At 41.2% G+C, this 21,017-nt stretch overlaps 2 protein-coding genes across 3 annotated transcripts; one reads left to right on the top strand and one right to left on the bottom strand.

Moving 5' to 3' along the window:
• Positions 1 to 722: 722 nt before the first annotated feature.
• nudt9 (nudix (nucleoside diphosphate linked moiety X)-type motif 9) lies at positions 723 to 6,728 on the bottom strand. 2 transcript variants are annotated; one of them, XM_039611051.1, is made up of 8 exons: positions 6,541 to 6,728; positions 5,324 to 5,599; positions 5,120 to 5,209; positions 4,850 to 4,936; positions 4,524 to 4,635; positions 4,210 to 4,356; positions 4,009 to 4,093; positions 723 to 2,735 (listed from the first exon to the last, which is right to left on the bottom strand). In XM_039611051.1, exons 2-8 carry the CDS (start codon positions 5,506 to 5,508, stop codon positions 2,590 to 2,592), a joined length of 852 nt encoding a protein of 283 aa, XP_039466985.1. In that variant the 5' UTR covers positions 5,509 to 5,599; positions 6,541 to 6,728; the 3' UTR covers positions 723 to 2,589. The 2 variants fall into 2 exon arrangements, with proteins under 2 accessions (XP_039466985.1, XP_031588484.1); XM_031732624.2 differs by lacking the exon at positions 6,541 to 6,728 and adding an exon at positions 6,058 to 6,257.
• A 1,311-nt stretch (positions 6,729 to 8,039) lies between these two features.
• mapk3 (mitogen-activated protein kinase 3) lies at positions 8,040 to 20,227 on the top strand. The gene is made up of 9 exons (XM_031732623.2): positions 8,040 to 8,410; positions 9,619 to 9,801; positions 12,048 to 12,237; positions 13,645 to 13,761; positions 13,884 to 13,998; positions 14,084 to 14,215; positions 16,012 to 16,121; positions 16,603 to 16,738; positions 18,399 to 20,227. The coding sequence occupies exons 1-8, from the start codon at positions 8,196 to 8,198 to the stop codon at positions 16,729 to 16,731; spliced, it is 1,191 nt and encodes a 396-aa protein (XP_031588483.1). The 5' UTR covers positions 8,040 to 8,195; the 3' UTR covers positions 16,732 to 16,738; positions 18,399 to 20,227.
• Positions 20,228 to 21,017: the final 790 nt, after the last annotated feature.

Below are 21,017 nucleotides of genomic sequence, written 5' to 3'. Positions count from 1 at the left end.
CTAGTGCACCGAGGGCCTGAAAATCACAGGCATCCAATATTGACTTTTGGCCTTGTCCCTTGCACACAGAGATTTCTCCAGATTTTCACAATCTTTCAATGATATCGTGTACTGTCAATGATACAATATGAAAAGAATTCACAATTGTACACTGAAGACCATTTTTCTGAATTTACTCCTTAATTTTGTAGATGCAGTTTTTATATAGATTGTATTAAAAAAAAGCATTTTAAAGTTTCACCAGTCTTTTTATATCCAATCACGACCTGTTGCCACTTAACCTAATTAAATGCAAAATGTTCCTCCAGCTGCTTCTTTTTAGTTCCACTTACTTTTCCAGTCTTTTGTTGCCCCCATCCTAACTTATTCAGAGGCATGTTGCTACCATCAAATTCAAAACGAGCCAATATTTTACATGAAACAATAAAATGATTTGTTGATATGTTTTCTCTGTTCCGCAGTGAATGAAATACGGGCTTATAAGATTTGAAAATCATTGCATTCTGTTGTTATTTACATTTTATGCAGCATCCCATGTATTTTTTAGAATTGGGGTCATTATTTGGCTATAGAGTTCAGCTCTAGCCCCACCCCTGAACTGGATGCGTGGTTATTAAAATGGTTGGAACGTTGCAGGCATTGTTATGCTGGTGGAAAAAGGGATCAGTGCGCATACAACATGGAGTGCACACAGCAATATAGTCTGAGTCAAACACATTTAACTTGTTTAATATAAGTGGGAATTTATTTTCACATGAAAAGAATAAAAAGTAAACATGAAACATTGGTGTAAACAATGGCACAAACCACCTGATGTTGCGCACACAATAGCTACTTTAAAATTGTGCATTAATGAGGAAACCCATACATACAATCAAACTCATGATTTCACAACAACGTACATTTTTAATTAATGCAGACAAACATTTGAAAAATAATAACAATAATTTTAAAAAAAAATCAGTGCAAGTTTAATAAGTAAACCCGTGTTAATTTTCCCATTACCCATTACAATAAATTACTTTACAGAACCTGTAACGCTTTAAGACGAGCAATTAATGATACCAATAATTAAAGTGATTGTGCAGAATTTTAGTGCCAAAGTTCTGTTATCCTGCCTTTTACTTACCACAAGACAAAACCAGAGCTTTAAAGCCAAAGACTGGGAGGAATGTCGCCACTTTTGAGAGAGCAACTGGGCAAATCAATATGAGAAATACTCTCCTTTACCACAACATCAAATGTAATTAGTGCTCCTGCTGTAAAAGCTCCTGTATTACTGGAAAGCGGCCTGTGTGCACTGTCAATCTTCTTGAACTGAACTTGCATTTCTATATAATTTTAGGCCTATAGTGCATCATATGCTCAGTAAAGTGAAATTTAAACAGCAGAATCGGCCCAGACATGGGTAAGGTTATGGTTGCAAAGCATATAAAACAGGTTTATAGGATTTGTGGTGCCTCCTGGAACTCTTGGGGCCCTAATTTGATTAAGGTTAAGGCTTGATAAGCCCAACTGATGTCCTCACCAGTTTTGGTACACAGAGGAAAAAGATATCATATCACACCTTGAGAAATATGGAAAATCATTCTGAAGACAAAGCAGCTGCCACTCCTAACGGGATTTTATGAAACATTATTTTTGTTTGTTGAGAATAGAGGGCCATGAGGGCCAAAAAGAATGAGATAAATAGATGATTAAATAATTAATGACATTTGTCATTAATTCATTGAAATTGAAAATAATAAAGTTATTACAAAATACTCATTTAAAAGACAGTTTCTTTCATTTAAAACATGTAATAAAAATAATTAATGTATTTCCAATTTGAACCCATTGTTGACATAATTAATGATGTATTTATTTGATTCATTTTGGCACCCTCCATTCTTGAGTACCTTTAAATAACAGAGGTGTTAGTGTTTGTCTCACACAGATTTTTAAGTTCTTTCAATGCATAATTCATCACTGCCTCCCTGATAAGCATCCCGACCTGTGAGATGACACGTTTTGATGTGTACATTTGGAAAGGCAGCCTGCTGATTGCAAAATGCTGTTTTGCATCCACCGTCTGTTGCCACTCGAAACCATGTCTGCTCCTGCACATCACCATCATCATATCCTTTTCACATGTAAAGATCAAAGCCAGATTCCACTTCTTTATTCTGATTTCTCCCCTTGTCACACTTCCATTCATTTAGTGGCACTGTTATGTTCAGCAGATCGTTGTGTTTGGTTAATGCGATACGTGTTAGCATTGAATACATTAGCATAATCTGTGCTTCCTCTTGTTCTTACAGGCTTATCTTTACTATCTTGCAAGCAGTCAGTCAAAGGGTTTAATCTAAATGTACAATAGTTCTCTTTTATTATCTCAAACAGCATGCTTAGTAGGTTCTTTTAAACTGCAGAGTACATCTATATGAGTTTTAATATAAATTAATATGTGTTAGGGTTTCATTCATCAATCAGTGTGAGTAGGTTTACATAAAATGCCATGCTACTTCAGCTGATGAGCCCTCTCAGCACACCAAGGGGCAGTAAGGCTCTTAAGTTTCCTTCTGTGTTAAAGCATTCTTTGGTTTTTGGCTACCAGTGTGCCTTCCTCTCTTTGGCAACAATCTCCAGGAAATGGGAGTGATTCGCATAGAGGGGGAAAGACGAGTCAAGGTCAACCCACTGGACTTGTCCGGCGTCATCACCGGCTTCCAGTGGCAGCTCGCTCACGCTGTTACCTGACGTAAAAACAAAGATATTTCACTTTTTCCCTGCAAAACACCTTGCAAACGTATTCAGAACATAGACTGTAATTAAACGCTGGATGTAACCAGTGTTGGAGTCGTTATTCAAAAAAAAAAAAAAAAAAAAAAAAAAAAAAAAAAGAGGAATGTATTACACATTACTCATTACTTTTCTTAAAAATAATTGCAGTGCATTACTTAATTACTGAAGAAAGTAATTTGTTACTCTACTTGTTACATTACTTTCGCGTTACTCTGTGAAATGACCTGAAACACATCATCACATTATTACCAGCTATTACCAGCTAACAATATAAACCTTAGACTAAAGTCAACAACACAAATCTCTATGCTATTCAAGACACATGTATGATCTTTTCTAGTGTTTATATATGAACACAAAGCTGAAAACAAACAGCAAAGACAGAAACCACCTCAAGAAGACTTCTGCGATTCTACTTTAGAAACATGTACAGGTAGAAATGGAGGTTACAGTGCTGACTGATCACTGCCTTTGTTACCTGTTGAAGTTCAGGGTCTGACTGCTGGGCTGGGGTCAGCATTCACTCAATTTTAACATAACTCTGGCTTTTTCACTAGCTTAGCATTAGCATGATGTATATGCAGACGCTTGCAACTTTACCAACATGCTCTTGTTCTTTTGTGCAATAAAAATAAAACTAATTTCCATATCTTCAATCCTCAAATAATGTGAGTAATAATAATTGAAAATTTAATATAATTACTGAATTTAATGCAGTAACGTGTTCTATTATTGCATTACTGAAAAATGTAATGTCATTGTAGTTCTAAGTAACATATTACACCCAACACTGGGCGTAACCACCAAGTCTTAAAAGTGAATCCAATGTGGAGGTCCTTTAAAACCTCCATTTCTTGTTTTCTAATATACAGCAGGGGGCGACTCAAAAAGACGTTTTAGGTTGTTTTAGGTCTTTGCGCCACCTTGTGACTGACAGGTTGCTACTTTATGAATATGCAGTGTCTGAGGGTCAGGGTTCATCACATCTGGTTCCAGAAAACCAAGACATTGACCGCCAAACTCTTGAGGATGAATCTTCAAAACACGACTTAACGAACCAATGTGTGACATTAAAAATGGCCACATTCATCTTTTATATACAGTATTACAGTACAGTATTTTATATTCATATACATTCATCAACTTTTTCTAATGCTAGAAAAATGCTGACAGGCAGAGATGAAAGAAAAAAGAAGGAATAGCATTCTTCATAATTAATGATACCTAAGTCATCGTGAAAGTTGACAGCAACCGTCTCCATCCAGGAATTGTCAGTGTTTCTGGGATCATCGACATAGCCCTTGTAGACCTGAAGGAGAAAGATCACATGCTGTCAGCCCTCAGAGAAAAAGCCAGATAGTTTTATATGATAGATCCACCTGGTGATTAAAATATGGCAGCAAACACATACGCCACTTTACGAACCATAAATCCTGACGATTTGAAGAGATTAGTGATGCGCTGATGGATTTTCGCTCTCTCTGCCGGGGAACTAGAGAGCGAGTTCAATGCTTCTTCTGAGAACTCCCGCTGCAGTGTGAGAGAAACCTGCTCGCCTGGATCTACCATGCCCTGCAAAAACAACAGGGCTATAACGTCTTACCTATCTCCAAACCCCTCCCTTCCACGATAATGAAATCTTGTTTTTGCTGCCCTACAGCATTTTTGCAGACACCATATGGCAAGCAAGAATGGTGGGACACCCCTGTATAGACAAAAGAAACATAAAAAACACTTACCCCAGGGATGGCCCACTCCCCACAGTCCTTCCTCTTGATTGACACAAACTGCAGAACAGGCTTTTTGGAGTCTGAGTGATGAACCTTTGCCCCTTTGACATCTACCTTCCATCTGTCAGATGGTGAAATGTACATAAATGCAGCCGGTTTTCTTTGAATTCATCAACTTTTAGCTATGATATGAAACTGTTTCAGTTTGAAGTCAGCTTTCAGATGGATATCAAATTACTTGGCACTAATGTGCACTGAGATTTCCACTTTTAAATTATTCATGTGCGCTGTGTGAGTGTGGATAATTGCACTGTGTAAAGCAAAAGAATAGGTACCTGGTGACTATTGGATCTGCTGCATGGTTGGGTCCCCATCGTCCTAGCAACCCTCTGCCTGCCAACCCTGTGCGTCCACAAGGATTTCTATGGGAGTAAAATTATTTATATGGAGTTCTGAGACTTGTAAAAAATGCCTTTAACAATAACAGCTAATGAAACATCTCTGCAGTGTGAACGGTTTGCTAACACTGCAGTTACCAGGGCAAATTCTACTAAACTGGATGTTTTATTAAATACAGGAAAAACCATCTTAGAGGTATAACTTACAGCGGTTTTTCATTTTCCACTTTGTAGCTTCCCTCAAAGCTCGTCCTGTCCACAGCACCATCCACAGTGTTAAACTTTGGAGAGAAGGAGCTACAAAACAAGTGTAGAAAAAAATCTATAATGCTTCAAAGATCTGATAACATTACTCACATGGCGCTACCAGAATGTACTTGATAAGCATTAAGGGTGCCATTTGTTGCTCACCCAATATCAGGATCCGCCCAGGCTGGGTTATTTAAAACTGAAGGGGCCGTGTAGCTGACTGGCTCATACTCGGGCCACTTCTGAGTCCAGTCCACCTTGTCATCAGGCACAGACAAGCGCTTGATATTGGACCCTGGATACTGTGGGCATCTGGACTTTACATGAGGCCCTGCTGAAGATGGCATGGTCGAGGACCGGCGGCAGTAACTAGTGTTGACAGCGCTGATGGTTTTACTGGTTGGGAAGGGGTAAGAAGAAGGGCAGGAAACAGCAGGCCTAAAGGAGAGAGAGAAGATAATGTAAGTACTCCACATGCACTCCTTTCTCTCCACATTATGAAAATGCCACTGCCCCTCAATGATGATACGAAATATCTTCTGTCACACGCACATAGATTAAAGGAGTAGGCGGTGCAATCAGTGCAGAGGAGCGGGATTACAGCTGCTGTTACACAGCTGCTTCTGCCGTGTTGAAATCCTTACAGTGATCATTCTGTATAGCTGATCTTCAGTGGTCATGTCTACAATCTCGTGGATATTAACATCTATTTTGATATCAATTGTAAACAAATTGGATTGTGCATATAACCCAAGCCACTGTACAGTACTAAAATTACCTGGTGAGCACTCTTCAGTCTACCCTGAAACTGTAGAAGTAAGGACTTTCTATTTCACTAAGGTTATTAGCTTGATAGCTTCAAGGTAAAGGTTTATAAGTAATGTTCCCGTCCATACCTTACTCCGGAGGTCCAGACGGTATGCGGGAGTCCGAGAAGAGTAAACGCTAAACGAATCGGTCCGACCAAGTGTCGCCGCAGAGGTAAATGTATCATTCCTCTAATCAATCAGTAGCCTAGAAAGCACAACACAACGGAAACCAGGAAGTGCACCGCCCTGCAAGGTGACGTCCGCAAAGGGGTGCGCCTACCACGGTGGCGCTCGTTTCCATAGTGATCGGTCGTTTAAAGTTGATTAAAAAAAAAAAAAGCTTACCGACAGGTAAATTAATGTCCTGTATTTGACATTTGCAGCTTAATGCAACATAAAAAAAAATTAATGAAAATAGTGTTGTTGTTTTTTAATGTTTTGATCGATATCTGCATAATGTGCGAACGTTTGTAAGCTTTCAGAAAACATTTCCGTGTAAGTTCCGGTAAATTGTTAAAAACGCTGAAAGAGAAAAATTACAGAAGGAAGTCAGTTTGACCATACACCAACCTGATGACCCTCTCTGGGTGAGCACTTGGTGACAGTGAGTAGGAAAAATTCGCTTTCAACAGAAAGAAACCTCCTGTAGAGTCAGGCTCGGGAGGACCAGTCTACTGTATACGACCGGTGTTGTGCCAAAGTAGTTACCCCCGGCAAAAATTGTTTCCCCATCCACGAGAGCGCGCAAAGTGGCTCCGCCACTGGCTCCTCCTACTTTGCGCGCTCTCGTGGATGGGGAAACAATTTTTGCCGGGGGTAACTACTTTGGCACAACACCGGCCGGGTGGTGAAGGGAAAGAGAAGAGAGCCAACACAGCCAAGGTTTAATAATTACTGATGAGTAAATCCAATAGCACAATGCGTCTTAGCGTAACTAAGGGGTGGTTCAGGGTCACGTGATCCAGCTCTATAAGCTTTATCAAAAAGGAAGGCTTTTAGCTTTAATTTTGGAAGTAGATATGGTGTCTGTCTCCCAAATCCAAACTGGGTCCTGGTTCCACAGAAGAGAGAATGCTGAGGCTCTGCCTCCTATTCTACTTGTAAATACTCTGGGAACCACAATTAAACCTAGAGTCTGCGTGCAAAGTGCTCTGTTAGGATAATGTGGGCCTTTGGTCCTATGCACGATATGATGGGGCCTGACCATATAAGTGGTTGTATGTGAGTAGAAGGGTTTTAAATTCAATTCTGGATTGAACCGGGAGCCAATGAAGAGCAGCAACTCTATGGGAGAAATATGATCTCTTTTCCCCATCTCAGTTAGTACTCTCACTGCAGCAACAGTACTTGAAAGAGACATATGTTTATGATAGATAGATAGATAGATAGATAGATAGATAGATAGATAGATAGATAGATAGATAGATAGATAGATAGATAGATAGATAGATAGATAGATAGATAGATAGAATCTTTTATGCTGTATATTTTTATTATTATTCTGGTGTATATGGAAGAAGAAACATCCTGACACTAACACTTGTATATGTTTAAATGTTTAATATTTACCAACAGTAGTTGCCAGCTATATACTGGTAGTATTATTGCTGTTGTAATGTATAAATAATAATGTGATATCTTATGTAATAAACCTGACATACAATAAAGTCTGTGTACATGTAAACAAAAAAGCCTCTCCTGTGACATTATCCTGCCACAGCGTGTTCAAACCACCATTTAAAACCATTTTTATTGTTCTAAAATGTTTAATATACAAAAACAAACAAGCCAAAGTTCAAATTCATCAGAAACTATTTAATTTTTTTTCCATAACAGCCAGCATGCAACATATTTCGGCACGCCCACTCGCGGCTGCTGCAAGTTTAATTCTTGTATGGCTGCTTGTTTTGCTCCACTACAGCAGCGGAGTAGGCGGTGCCTGTCGTTTGAAACCAAATGACACGCCGCCGCCCAACGGAGCCATCCTTTTAGTTAAATCTAACGCAACTCTTGCACGCGCATTTACGCTGACTACCGAGACCAAATCCCCGCTCGCGCACGAAATCCATTTACGCTCTAGTAGTAGAGAGGGCCCAGTCGCTGCGCCCCGTCAGCCACACAGTCCGCACGATTAAAGCCTCAGACGGCCGTTAAAGAGCAGCTGAAAGCGGCGGCGGGGCCTAGTGACACTCCCTGACAGTCTCGGAGCGGTTTGGAGAGGAAGAATGGCGGATACGAGCAGCACTGCGGCGGTCGCGGCCGAAGCCTCCGACAGCGCCGCCGTCGCTGCTGCTGCTGCTGCGCCTGTTGCGCCCGATGCACCGCCCGTAGCTCCGGTGCCCAGGACTCCAGCCGAGTCCGTGAAGGGACAGATTTTTGACGTGGGCCCCCGCTACACGAACCTGTCGTACATCGGGGAGGGTGCTTACGGAATGGTGTGGTGAGTAGTAGCGCTTGTCATCTCTTGTCGGGCTACTGTAGCGCGAAGCGAACGCGCTAGCTAACATAATCTGTTTATTAGCAAACACTGTGAGCCAGCTCGCTTTAGCGGCTGTATTCTACAAGCGGGGTCGAGTTAATATGTGTTCAGTCACGATGATTGGCACTTAAGACACTGTTGAACCTCTTGAGCAGCCTAGCTTTACGGTGACTTGGGTTAGCCGAGCAGCCACAGGCGTGGCTATGAGCTTTACAGGAAACAAGGTTTGGGGAGTGTTTGCGCAGGACGTAGTTTGCTACTGCAATCAGATCTTCTTCTGCAGGCGGCGTTTGACCGCAGAGGAAAGTTGGTTATCGCTGTAGCCACGTCCGGAACCAGCCTCCAAATCGCTCCGATCTCTGTTTTAATTCTGACAGAGCTGCTGCGGAGGATGCGAGTGACATTTGTGAGCCGTGCCGAGGCCTCTCCCTCGTGTTATCGACGTATGAGAGCTGCACCTTTTTGTGTGGACGTGTCGAACCATGTTAGATGCGTTTGATTATCAGTGTCATGTCGCTGCGTTCGCAGCTCGGCCTCATGAACAATCAGATGGCACAGCAGCGAGATGGATGTTGGGCCCACACATCCCGCCTCAGCAGGGCGCACACACCGTGCGGCTCTCTGCCAGCTCTGATAGCATAGTGCTATATTGTTTGTGCCATCGTGGTCACGTGACTTTGCTGCTGCTTTCCCTGTTTGTAAACATTGACAGCAATAACTGTTTGGCACACTGACAGCGATCCAAGTGGTCTTGGAGTGTCTGTTAAGCATGCGAAAGCTCCAAAACTTACTTACATCCTCACAATATTTCACTGTGTTGTGCAACAAGAGAATGATCTTTCACTTAGTGTTCCTGATAAAGATGAGTGTCTTTTTTTTAATGCAAAACTCACCACAAGAAAGAAACCATCCTCACCTTTTTTTTTTCCAGCCCTGCCTGCTCCTCATGCATCCTACACCTCCATCGTGCTGACACTGCGCCCACACTCCGGCCTACAGCTACAGTGCTTCTCAACATATTACAGCAAAAAAAAAAAAAAAAAAAGCCCCATTGCTTGTTGTTAGTAGTGACAGTTTGAAGCGCCCTTATGGAGCTCAGCGTCAGCCCAGTTTGTGATACCGTATCTATGCAGTGTGTAATCTGACCCCTGTCCTGTGCCTCTTCCCAGCTCTGCTCTGGACAACTTGACAAACCAGCGCGTAGCCATCAAGAAAATCAGCCCATTCGAGCACCAGACATACTGCCAGCGCACGCTGAGGGAAATCAAGATCCTGCTGCGTTTCCACCATGAGAACATCATCGGCATCAACGACATCATCAGGGCACAGCAGCTCGACAACATGAGGGATGTGTATCCTGCTTTTTCCATACGTGTGCAATTTATGGTTAAAAAAAAATCAAGCAGGCAGTCACACTGAGATTGAGATGTTACTTCAGGAGAGCCAAGAACATGGTTACATTAAAACTGGCTCAAGAGTCCATAAAAATCACAGTATTTCATTTGTTTTAAACAGAGTTTAATACCTGAAGCAAGTTCTGCGAGGTTGTTGTTGTTTCAGAGAATATGTGAGATCAGATTTTTACTGTGAAGGAAATGAGCCATCTTTAAGATGCTGAGAACAATGACTAATATGAAATTTGTGAGTTTATTATGCAGATGCACTGTAGCACACTATTCTTTACTGGATTTAGCCAATGAAGAAGTGATGCAGCATCATGATGGTACAGATGCTGAAGTCAACTGCAGGTTTGTGTGTTTAAAAAGACAAAGTAGGGCTGTTTAATTACAGACGCTTTTTGGCTGTGAGGGAGTGGGGCTGAAGTACAGGTTTAGCCCTCACCTGTAACATTTGTGACTCTCACAGAACTTCAACTTTACTGCACCACCTCTGGTTTTTCTCTCTAAGCTTGTGGCTCGGATGATTCAGCTGTGACTACACAGTTATTAAAACTGTGTGGCTTGTGGTGAATTTAGACCAGACGAGCAAACACGAATTATTAATCCAGCTTTTACTTGCTCTGTGTGTGCAGAGAGTTCAAGTCAGTAGGATGGGTTAAGAAAGGAAACCTGGAAACATTAATGCTGTGGCTGGTAGAGATCAATCAAATCTATAATATCAGATTTGCTTCACAGAGCTAAACATTTTCATCAGATGGCCTCGAGAGTCGGTCATTTGATCACTTTACTCACACGGCTTGAGCTGCTGAATCATTGCTAAGATCTCTGTTATTCAGCCACATTGGGCAGCAGCGGACATCCTCGGAACTCGACACTGACTGAGAACAGTTGCATTGTCTTCTGAAAAAACAGAAAGGAAATGCATGAGTCGCATTTTTTGTGTATCCTGTTGTTTTATCTGCTTGGTTTGCTTTACTTAGTCACGTAGTGTTTATATGAACTCGTGAAAACTTGACTGAGTTTGCTAAGTATAATCAAATCTGTCCGCTGATGGCATCATCATTTAGTTACTATTTTTTGTGTGTAGCTCAGTTGGTTAGTGCACTGTGTACTGTGGGCCTCTTAACCCTTTAACACTCAAGTGTCATTCAGCCTAAGTGGACATATTTTGGACATTTAAATGTTCTCTAAAATGGTTGTGTAGTCACAGTAATGTTAATGAGAGCTGCACCTTATCGTAAAAATCTAGTTGGAACTATTTTTCTGGCTGTGTTCAGATAGCAAATGATTTGTGTCACAATGATGCTGTAAAACTCGTCTTCTCTTCTTTCCAAAACAATTTTGTCTTTATCACAAACTGTAACGGAGTTGTGATCATTTTAGGAGCGTTTGTAAAATTCGCTCAATCAGGACTGTGCCCATATCCTTTCCTCTATAAACCTACTGACTGTATATAAAAGAACGGCACCATGACTTCATCTGTTGTCCACATGTGGCCATAAAGCCTCGAGTTGAGCCTTTGTTGGTGAGGAATGCATCTACCTTAGAAACCAAGGGATGCTAACAAACTGCCAGTCACAGTGTAGCCCCGCCTTAAAGTACATCCCTGCTTTTGGGAACTATAATTTATAAAATGAGCATCACATTGTATTAAATAAGACTCAAAACTGAGACTGAGGACATAAACTAATAAGGAGAGTTTATTGTTTTTGGTTTGATTCATTTATGTCAAAGTTATCTGATTTTTTTGGGGGGGGAAACACGACAGGAAGTCCAACTAGTGTTAGTCATCAAAGTTATCCTCTGAAAAGCATAAATGTTTGTATAAACTTCCTGCTGCCCTGTTAATACTTGCCGATCTGGATCTAAAATAGTTGAATGATTAAAATATATATTTATGCAGTGCTGCAAAAGGATACCAAAGTATAATGATATTCTAAATTTTGTAAAGCCACCTGTAGGCTCTTTTGGGCTATGTGCACTCCTGCTAGAGTCTGTAGTCATTTAGGTTTTCTGTTGTTTGATTTGCACAACAAAATGACTCCCCTGACCTGAAAGGTTTACAAAAAAGGGTTCAGCTGATTTTCACTGGATTTGAACCATATTTAGGTGTAGAAAGCATCCACAAAGTGTCCCTATCCTCCAGCATCAGTAGATACTAGCTGTTGTTGTCCTCCTTGACCCGTGCGTCCTTCCAGCTACATTGTGCAGACCCTGATGGAGACCGACCTGTACAAGCTGCTGAAGAGCCAAAGGCTAAGCAACGACCACGTCTGCTACTTCCTCTACCAGATCCTGCGAGGCCTCAAGTACATTCACTCCGCCAACGTGCTGCACCGGGATCTCAAGCCCTCCAACCTGCTCATCAACACCACCTGCGACCTCAAGGTTAGCTCACATGTGCATGCCGCAATCACCATTTAAAACATCAACAAAAAATTTTTTTCTTGGTGTGGGATAGTGGATTTTACATACTTGATACAGCATATGAAGTCTCTGAGTGTAAATCTGGTCATTTGACATTTATGTGCTGCAGAGTCAGTGTTATGTGGCATTTAGGCCATTTATTTCCATGTAATTAAACATAAAAGTAGCATTGTGGGCAACAGCGGTTAAATCAGCCAGTTCTCAAGAAGATTAGAAAAAACTTCGAAGGAATGTTTGAAGGCTCTGCCAGGAAAACCAGGTTGCTACTGTTTTAATGATACAGACTTTGGGCCTTGTAATGTATGCTGTATTTAGAGCTTAATTGACGGCTGTGTCGCTTCCCAGCTGCAGTGTGGTTTTGTTCCATCCTGGCCACGGCTTCAGACCACATCTGGGTGCTTTATTTTGAAAACTGACCAGATGCCCAAGGCCATTCTTCTCTCTGACTTCCTGTCCTGCTCAATCGGCTCTGTGCGGTGTGATGCGGCGCTCGTCAGAAATAGACCGGGCGCGTATTTTTAGCTAAGCAGAGAACATCTACCAGGAAGCTTCTGAAACGCACCGCAGCACATCTGATGAGAATAACAAGTGTTCACCTCAGGTGGCTTCAGTCAAATTTTGCACTTTAAATGAATTTTAGTATGAAATGACTAGGCTCTCAAGCTTATGCTTCTTATTTTATGGCAGAAAGCTATCCTAAACACACATCTGGTGGTGTCTAAAGTAAGTGAGGATGCAACCACACAGTGTAAACAGTGTTTCTGCGAGTGTATTGGGAATTACAGATAAATGATAGGAATATCTTATCTTTTAAGAATCATAAAGATTTTGAAAGAAAGTGCATAAAAAGTGGTGAAAAATAATTTTAAAAAATCAGTAAAACTTGAATACAAGGCAAACAAAATCTCATCTGCAGTCTTTTTTTTGTTGTTGTTTTTTTTTTTTGAGCCATTTGTTCCAATGTTGCACAGCCTTAGAGCAGTCCGGGTGAACTATGAACCTTCAGCCATCAATCCCTGGATTAGTTGGATCATGTGGGAGGAGTAAGGAACAAAGGCAGCTCGTGTTGCTGTGGTTTTCTGAAGCCTTCCCTTCCAGAGGAATAAATGCATCTAAATGAATGTTCCTGCAGCTAGATACTGCATCTGTTTCCCAACAATGTTACTTACTGTACGTTTCCATATAACAAGACCAAAACTCATTTAAAATAACTGTGTTGCATGCAAAATTAAACAGAGAAGAAAACTACATCTAAATCTAAAATAGCTTTCTGAACATGCTTCACTACTTTCAGACACTCTGGAGTTTTATTCTGGGCCAGCAGGCAGACTGCTGTTTTTGACCTCTGACCCTCTGTGTTGTTGTCAGATCTGTGACTTTGGCCTGGCGCGGATAGCTGACCCAGAGCACGACCACACTGGTTTTTTGACTGAGTATGTGGCTACTCGTTGGTACAGGGCTCCAGAAATCATGCTCAACTCCAAGGTAAGGCTGTGGGTAACTGATGAGGGTTTTTTTTTTTTTTTTTTTTTTTTTAATTTATTTTGTTTTCAATAAATAAAAGATGAACATTACAGATTAGCTAAGTGCGTGTGTTTGTGTCTCAGGGCTACTCAAAGTCCATTGACATCTGGTCGGTGGGCTGCATCCTGGCTGAGATGTTGTCCAACAAACCCATCTTCCCTGGGAAACACTACTTGGACCAACTCAACCACATACTGGGTGAGACATACTTCTCTCTTATTTCCACATTAGAGATCAGTGATGTTAATGAGCAGCCGTCTTGAGTCTCCTTGTGTTTTTATAGGCATTCTTGGCTCTCCATCTCAAGAAGATCTGAACTGCATCATTAACTTGAAGGCGAGGAACTACTTGCAGTCCCTGCCTGAAAAACCCAAGATCCCGTGGGAAAAGCTGTTCTACAAGGCAGACCCTAAAGGTACTGTGGCATGGTTTATTTGCAGTCCTGGAATACTAGCAAGGAGTAGACATTTATATACTTCAGCATAGCTAAAGATGCAGTGTTTCACTGAATTTATCAAGACATTACCCAACAGAAATGTACGTGAGAGTGTACTTTCTTTATGACACTAAGTCATGCTCGATTAGGCCCATGTGAGAATATAACTGGTAATTTCCCCATGAATTCACAGCTGCTGGGTTTTCTTCTCTGGATATAGTTTTGATTATCAAATAGATAAGGTTCCCCACAGTTTTTACTGATCTAGTAAAAACCTTGAACTAGTAATCAGTTGTTCTTTATGCTGCCTCAGGCAGCTTCCTCACCTAACTGTGTTTTCATTAGTGTGAGTGCATCTAGGGCAGACTATCTCCTGAGCCCTGTACTTCAAATCAAGTTCAGCATAGCCAGATTATCTTTCTATTACCTGGATTAACTTATGTCTGCTACTAGGTTGATGCCTAATTTATGATCTTGCAACTGTTTTGTTTGTGTATGGATTTCGAGAGAGAGAGAGGGGTTTGCACCCACCATAAATGTGCTCCAACATCCCAGCTGCACGTAGCTGGTCGGGGATGACCTATGTGTTAGTCGAATGCTGATTGGTTGACAAGAGGGTTGTCGAGGCATGGGATAAGTGTAGAGAAATCATCAAAAATCATAAAGTACAGCATGGAAAGCAACGTGCAGTGGACACATTTCATTGTTTGTAACACTCAGTTTCACTTCAGTTCTTTGTGGGTTAGAACTTCTCTCTTCCCCTTGGCTGGCTGTTGTACCAGCAGCACCAGTAAGAATAACCCACAGACCTATTCTACCACATATTTCGTACACTGCCTCCACTGACAGCAGATGTCCTCTACAGGTAGATGGGCAGCCCACGCACTACCAGTGAACTGCCAGCTTGCTGCCGCCACTGAACTAAAGTTTCAGTTTCAACCAACATGCGTATCCAAGTTAACCCGGAGTTTTCCAATCGCAAACATGGTGTTTGTGTGCACCGGCCGATTTTTACAAACATAGATAAAACTGTTCCGTAGGAAAAGAGGTTGAAGACACGACAAATGAATTAATGTTTAAAATAAGGTTTTGTTTGTGCAGCTGAAACGATAATAACATTCTGTCATTTTTAAGTGTCCGAAAACAAGGCAGACCCTAACGCGACTGATGTGGTTTATTTGCGATCTTTGGGTATACAAATACAAACAGGTGTTCTGTTTTAGGATCCTATATTAATGCTCATAAAACACTAAAATAGTTGATTGGTTGCAGCCAGTCAGGAGAAAGTTGCCTCTAAGGTACACACTAGCTTTATAAGGGCACAGGGGTGTGAGGGACCTTCAACAGATATCTATGTAAATGAGTTCAATTGTAAATCAGGATTGCTGTGAGCAACAGAGATTTCCTGTTAGTGAGCAATTAAACGGCAGCATGAGGAAATGATTCACACGATAAAAACCTGTACTGACGGCTTTAAAAATCTGTGATATGTTGGATAGAGAAATTGCCATATTATTATAATGCATTTTTCTCAACTAATATTTAAAAAATGGCTCATATTGTGTGTTTGTGCGTTCTGAGTGAGTGGCATCGCAGGACTTAAGAAACTGTAGGAAACTGAAACGCATCAAACGTATGGAAATGTTTTTAAAAGCTTTCACGTGATGTTTGCTCGGGTTATCAGTTATCGGGTGAAAATTAAAGAAAAGCTGTAGGTTATATTTTTGCATAACCTGGCGAGTGAACTAACTAAGCTCCTCGTGACTTTAATGCAGCTCTCGATCTGCTGGGCCGCATGTTGACCTTTAACCCCATCAAGCGCATCACCGTTGAGGAGGCCCTGGCTCACCCTTACCTGGAGCAGTACTACGATCCTTCAGATGAGGTAAAATACAAAGAGCAAAGTGTTAAATTTGTGTGGTAAAGAGTTTTACACAACATAGAAGCTGCATAAGGAAGCTGGGTTTAGCCATTTTTCTACCGTAAGCTAAGATTTGATTTGCAGCTATATTGGACTGTGCTGTGAAGCCTCTTAGCAGTGTTTGGATTAAGTATTAAGTTTCCTCTTAGTTTGTGTAACCATAAGAGATTCAGTGCAGTAAACACATGTTCATTGTACTGTAGACTTTATTCTACCTGTGAGATTACTGCTGCTTTCAAGTGTAATAATCGTGGTTATGTTGTGTGGTGTCGCAATAGTGTGAAACTCATGCAAGCTACTGCCACACTGCACTTCTCACTTTGTGCAAATGCAGAGCAGCGTTTTCATGAAATGACTCGTAACATTCTGCTGCTGTCTGTGCGTGCGTGCGCGTGTGTGTGTGTGTGTGTGTGTGTGTGTGTGTGTGTGTGTGTGAAACGTGTAGCCTGTAGCAGAGGAGCCCTTCACTTTCACCATGGAACTGGACGACCTTCCCAAAGAGAGGCTGAAGGAGCTGATCTTTGAGGAAACGGCTCGTTTCCAGGACAACTACCAGCCGCCGGTTCGCTCCTGAGACACAGGTACACAAGAAAGGCTGCTCTCTTTGCACCCAAACTCAAAGCAGCAACACAAGGTTAAAAACATAAAGTATATCATGGAAGAAAACACACACTTTTCCCCACATATTTAGCTAGATTTAGTACTTTTTCATCACACCTCTACATTAAGTTCTTTTAGAAATCTTTCTTCCTCACCTCATTGGACTACACAGCTACAGCTTGAGCTAGTCTTTCTAGTTTGAAGTCTTTTCTGCATTATTTGAGGCTAAAGTCGGGGTGGTATTGCTTGACCTAATCTTGCACCATCTTAGTCATGATTACACACATGCCTTGCATTGAGAAATCCTTTCAGATCAGGCTGAGATGAGCCAAAGAAAATCAAGAAAGTAAGATTTTTCAGATCTAGTCAAAAAGCTGTAAGAGCTCTGGATAGATTTAGTTGTGGTGTGCATCCACTAGATGTCAGTGGAGCCAAGTGCTGCTCATGCAGACACTTAGACAAACCACAGCCTGGAGTGCATACAGATCTAAAAACTACAGTAAATGCACAGATAAACAATCTGGAAGCAGTTTGCCAAAAAAAAAAAACGTGGTGTGTGTACTCAGAGATGACTTTAATAACATCTGTTATATTGGAATAAAATCTTTTTCATGGCATGTTAATCTGGGTGATACGTTTCACTAAAAAATATATCATCCAAACAATTTATATGGTTTATATAGATGTAGAAAGCAATTGTGAAAGTCAGAAAACTACACTCACTGGCCACTTCTTTAGGTATGCCTTTCTAGTACCACGTTGTACTGCCCTCTTCCTTGAAAAACTGTCTTAATTCTCATGAAATGGATTCAGCAAGGTGCTGAAAACACCTCGGGAATTTTGGTATACATTGACAGGACCTCACAAAGTAGCTGCTGATTTGTCGGCTGCACATCCATGATGTGAATCTCCCGTTTGATGATGATTTAACTTTGAGTACAGTTTGAGGTTTCTGACATTGTGCGTTACAGCACCACCACAAGCCTCAACCATGATATGAGGCAGGAAGGATCTAGTTTACCTTAAATTCTTACCCTACCAAATGTCACGGCTGAAATAAAAACAGTTGTTTTTTTTGTTTGTTTTTTTTAAGCCTCGGGTTCCTCTTCTTACCAGGAAATTAAAGAGATGCTCTTCTGCATATCTGTCTTGTAAGGAGTGGTTACTTGAGTTACTGTTGCCTTCCAATCAATTTGAAGCAGTCTGGCTATTCTCCTCCAACGTCAATAAGGAATTTTCACCCAGAAAACTGCCGCTCATTAGACATTTTCTCTCTTTCAGACCATTCTCTGTAAACTTTAGAGATGGTTTTGTGGGAAAATCCCAGTAGATCAGCCCTTACTTGCTGTCATGTGATTTGTTGGGCAGATATTTGTGTTAATAAGCAGATGAACAGATGTACCTAACAACAAAGTGGCCGGTGAGTGCAAGTGTCCACTGAAAAACATCTGTCCTTGATTTAAAATATTTAATAAAGTAGACAGTATTATTCTACATATTAGGACACATTTGGTTTCAGCTGCACTACATCCTGACATGCAATCGGTGGTCAAATGTTACTTGGCAGGATTCTAATAATGGGATTAAATGACGTCTTGGAAATGTCATTATTAAAGTCTTCTGTTTCTGTTTTTTCTTTAGTCCCGAGGAGTGACAAAGAAGCGCAGAGGCTCGGAACAACTTGCTAAAAATAAAAGAAAAATGCATCATCAAGAAACCAACAAAAAGATAAAACCAAGAAATACAAGCATTAAATTGCTAATCTTTCCATTTCTACTGCAAAGAGAGAGCTAAGTTTAAATTTGATTTCTGTGCTTGGGTGGGATGGTAGGGTCTGTCGTACTGTTTTAGTTCTTTTTTTCATCATCTCTCTTTTTTCTTTCTTTCTTCATTTTTATGCCTCATCTACAGCAACACGCTGTCCCTTTCCACTCCTCATCAAACCTTTTCTTTCACGTCGCTAACCTGTCTGAGCTTCTCCTGTTTCTCCTCTTTGTGTAGCCTCCTCTCATGTATACACACATACTACTGTATTAACCAACACCATAACTTTCTTGTCTTGATCCATGTAAATTACGACCTTGTAAAACTGAGGGCTAAAAGAACGGGGTATGTTAAATCGGGTGTGTATGTACATACAAAAAAAAAATTTTTTTTCTTTTTTTTTCTTTTTTGTATTGCGCTTGTTGCAGTTTTCGTTTGTACAACATTGTTTAAGGGTTTTTGGTTGAGTTTGGTCTTATGTGTATGTTTTTTGGGATTTGTACTTGCAAGTCTTTTTTTTTTTTTTTTTTTTTTCTGAACACTTGATTTTGAAACAAACCATTCGATGTTTTTACTGGCATGTTGGCAGGATTTCTTCTGTTATCGCTCTTTTTCTTATAAAAGTGTATGATGTTCATATGAATGCATGCATTCCTGAAAACTTACCAAAGTGGCCGAGAGATGCAAGGGACTTGGCTGGCGAGCAACATGGGAATAGAAATAACCGGCAGACTTTTCCCTCCTTCTTATATGTGGACGGTCGATTGTATCCAGGAGGCCGTGCATGACTTGGGCTAAAAGCATAAAATAGTTTCTCTTAGTATGTGTTTGTGCAGTCATAGTGTTCATACTAACGCCCATGGTGCATTGTGCTGGGTCAAAAACACCAGATTATCGCCACTCTAGGAGAACTGCACGTAAAACATCAGCCTAACCGAGTTGAAACGTTTTCCTGTATTAAATGTAAAACAGTGGGCTCGCTGAACCAGCTCTCAATTGTTATTTTTCTAAAAACAATTTTGGTGAACACGCATCCTAGAAAATTAGGGTCTGGTTTTGTTTGACCCAGGGTACCTGTTGTTATTGAGGCCTAACTGAGAGTGAAGACTCAAATCTAGCCACCCGTTAACAGAGTGGTATCTCCTCACATTAAACCACTGGGGGGGACGAGTGCAAGATCATTGAAACTATTAATTTTACTAGTAAAACCTGCTTTTGGTTAATGTGAGACCTGATTGCAGGTGGCAATGAATATCTTGTTTTTGGGTTTGTCTGTTTTTTTATGACCCCTGTTGAAACCAATTAATCGTAAATAAAACAGTCAAGCCCCGGAATGTCAGCTCAGCGCACAGCCAAGCACCCATCATCGCTCTATGGTTGTACTGTATATATTATATTTCCAATTACTCTTTTCTTTTTGTTTTTGTTTTTTTTTTTTGGGCCAGTGTATATTTTTCCCAGCTTCCTTTACTGGATGTTTCCTCTTCAGTGTGGGTGGCACTCACTTTTCTAGTTTCTCCAGAGTGTTTTTCTTTAGCTGTGTCCTCCCGTCTGTTTGGTGTCTGCTCCCTCCTGTCTTTGCTCTGGATGTGACTGTATTAACTGTTGTTTGGTGGATCACATACGTGGGAACAGTATCGTATGCCCCTCCCCCTCCAGAAACGGACCAACCCATGCCCTGGGTCATCCTCTCATGCGGAGCTGTGATGCACCTGCGCCTCGTGGCTTTTTTTTGTTTCTTTTTTTCCTTTCTTATGTTGCAGCAAACATCAGATTTGTGTCGCTCTCTGAAGCCATAGCCAGCACTCTGGGATCAGTGTGAGGCTTTTTGGTGCATGTGTTCATGCTCATTCTGGTTGTTCAGCCACCCAACTCTCACCATGCTTTTCTCAAAGGGCTGCCTTCCTCTCCTTGCTTTTTTTGTTTTCTTTTTATAAATGTACCCGCCTCTTTTCCGCTTACCCACAGCTGGATTGGTGAACACTGCTGCCGCTTTCTGCCGCCCTCCTCTGGTAATCATGTGTCCGTCTCACCCAGATCATGGACAAGGGAGAAACTCGCTCCAATCACACGACTCAATCAGCACGTCTGCACTTTGTCTTTCCGGCCTTGCCCCCGTTTTGTTTTTCTTTCCCCGCCCTGTCTAGCATCCTGCTTGTTGAGCTTTAAGTTTAAAGTGTTGCGTGTTTTCAGACTCATGGATGGTCTTCAGTGATTTGTCTGCGTACAAGTGTTTGTGTATCTGCTCATCAGTAATGTAAAGCCAGGGCGCCTCTCGTCCTGTGTGTGTGTGTGTGTGTGTGTGTGTGTGTGTGTGTGTGTGTGTGTGTGATGAAAGTTGTTTCTTTGCCGCTTGGGCCGTCTCCCTGCAGTTACCTGTGGTTTCAGATCTGTGAGATGTTGTGTTGTTTTTTTTTTTTTTTTTTTTTTTTTTTTCCCCCCCCTTTATAGACAACACAAAAACGGTCACGCAGATGCTTTGTTTCATATGTACAT

This window comes from Oreochromis aureus, linkage group 4 (assembly GCF_013358895.1).
Source record: "Oreochromis aureus strain Israel breed Guangdong linkage group 4, ZZ_aureus, whole genome shotgun sequence".
Lineage (NCBI taxonomy): Eukaryota > Metazoa > Chordata > Actinopteri > Cichliformes > Cichlidae > Oreochromis > Oreochromis aureus.
Note: the sequence above shows the minus strand (reverse complement) of the source record. Positions and strands in the feature narration are given on the sequence as shown.

What these genes read in the sequence shown, in the direction of transcription:
- mapk3 (XM_031732623.2), top strand. Translation starts at nt 8,196, where the DNA reads ATGGCGGATACGAGCAGCACTGCGGCGGTCGCGGCCGAAGCCTCCGAC. An exon ending in ACACCACCTGCGACCTCAAG is followed by an intron (nt 12,238 to 13,644) that starts GTTAGCTCACAT and finishes TGTTGTTGTCAG; the next exon opens with ATCTGTGACTTTGGCCTGGC. An exon ending in ACTACGATCCTTCAGATGAG is followed by an intron (nt 16,122 to 16,602) that starts GTAAAATACAAA and finishes TGAAACGTGTAG; the next exon opens with CCTGTAGCAGAGGAGCCCTT.
- nudt9 (XM_031732624.2), bottom strand. Translation starts at nt 6,155, where the DNA reads ATGATACATTTACCTCTGCGGCGACACTTGGTCGGACCGATTCGTTTA. An exon ending in GCAGATCCAATAGTCACCAG is followed by an intron (nt 4,636 to 4,849) that starts GTACCTATTCTT and finishes ACCATCTGACAG; the next exon opens with ATGGAAGGTAGATGTCAAAG. An exon ending in CAACTTTCACGATGACTTAG is followed by an intron (nt 2,736 to 4,008) that starts GTATCATTAATT and finishes TTTTTACGTCAG; the next exon opens with GTAACAGCGTGAGCGAGCTG.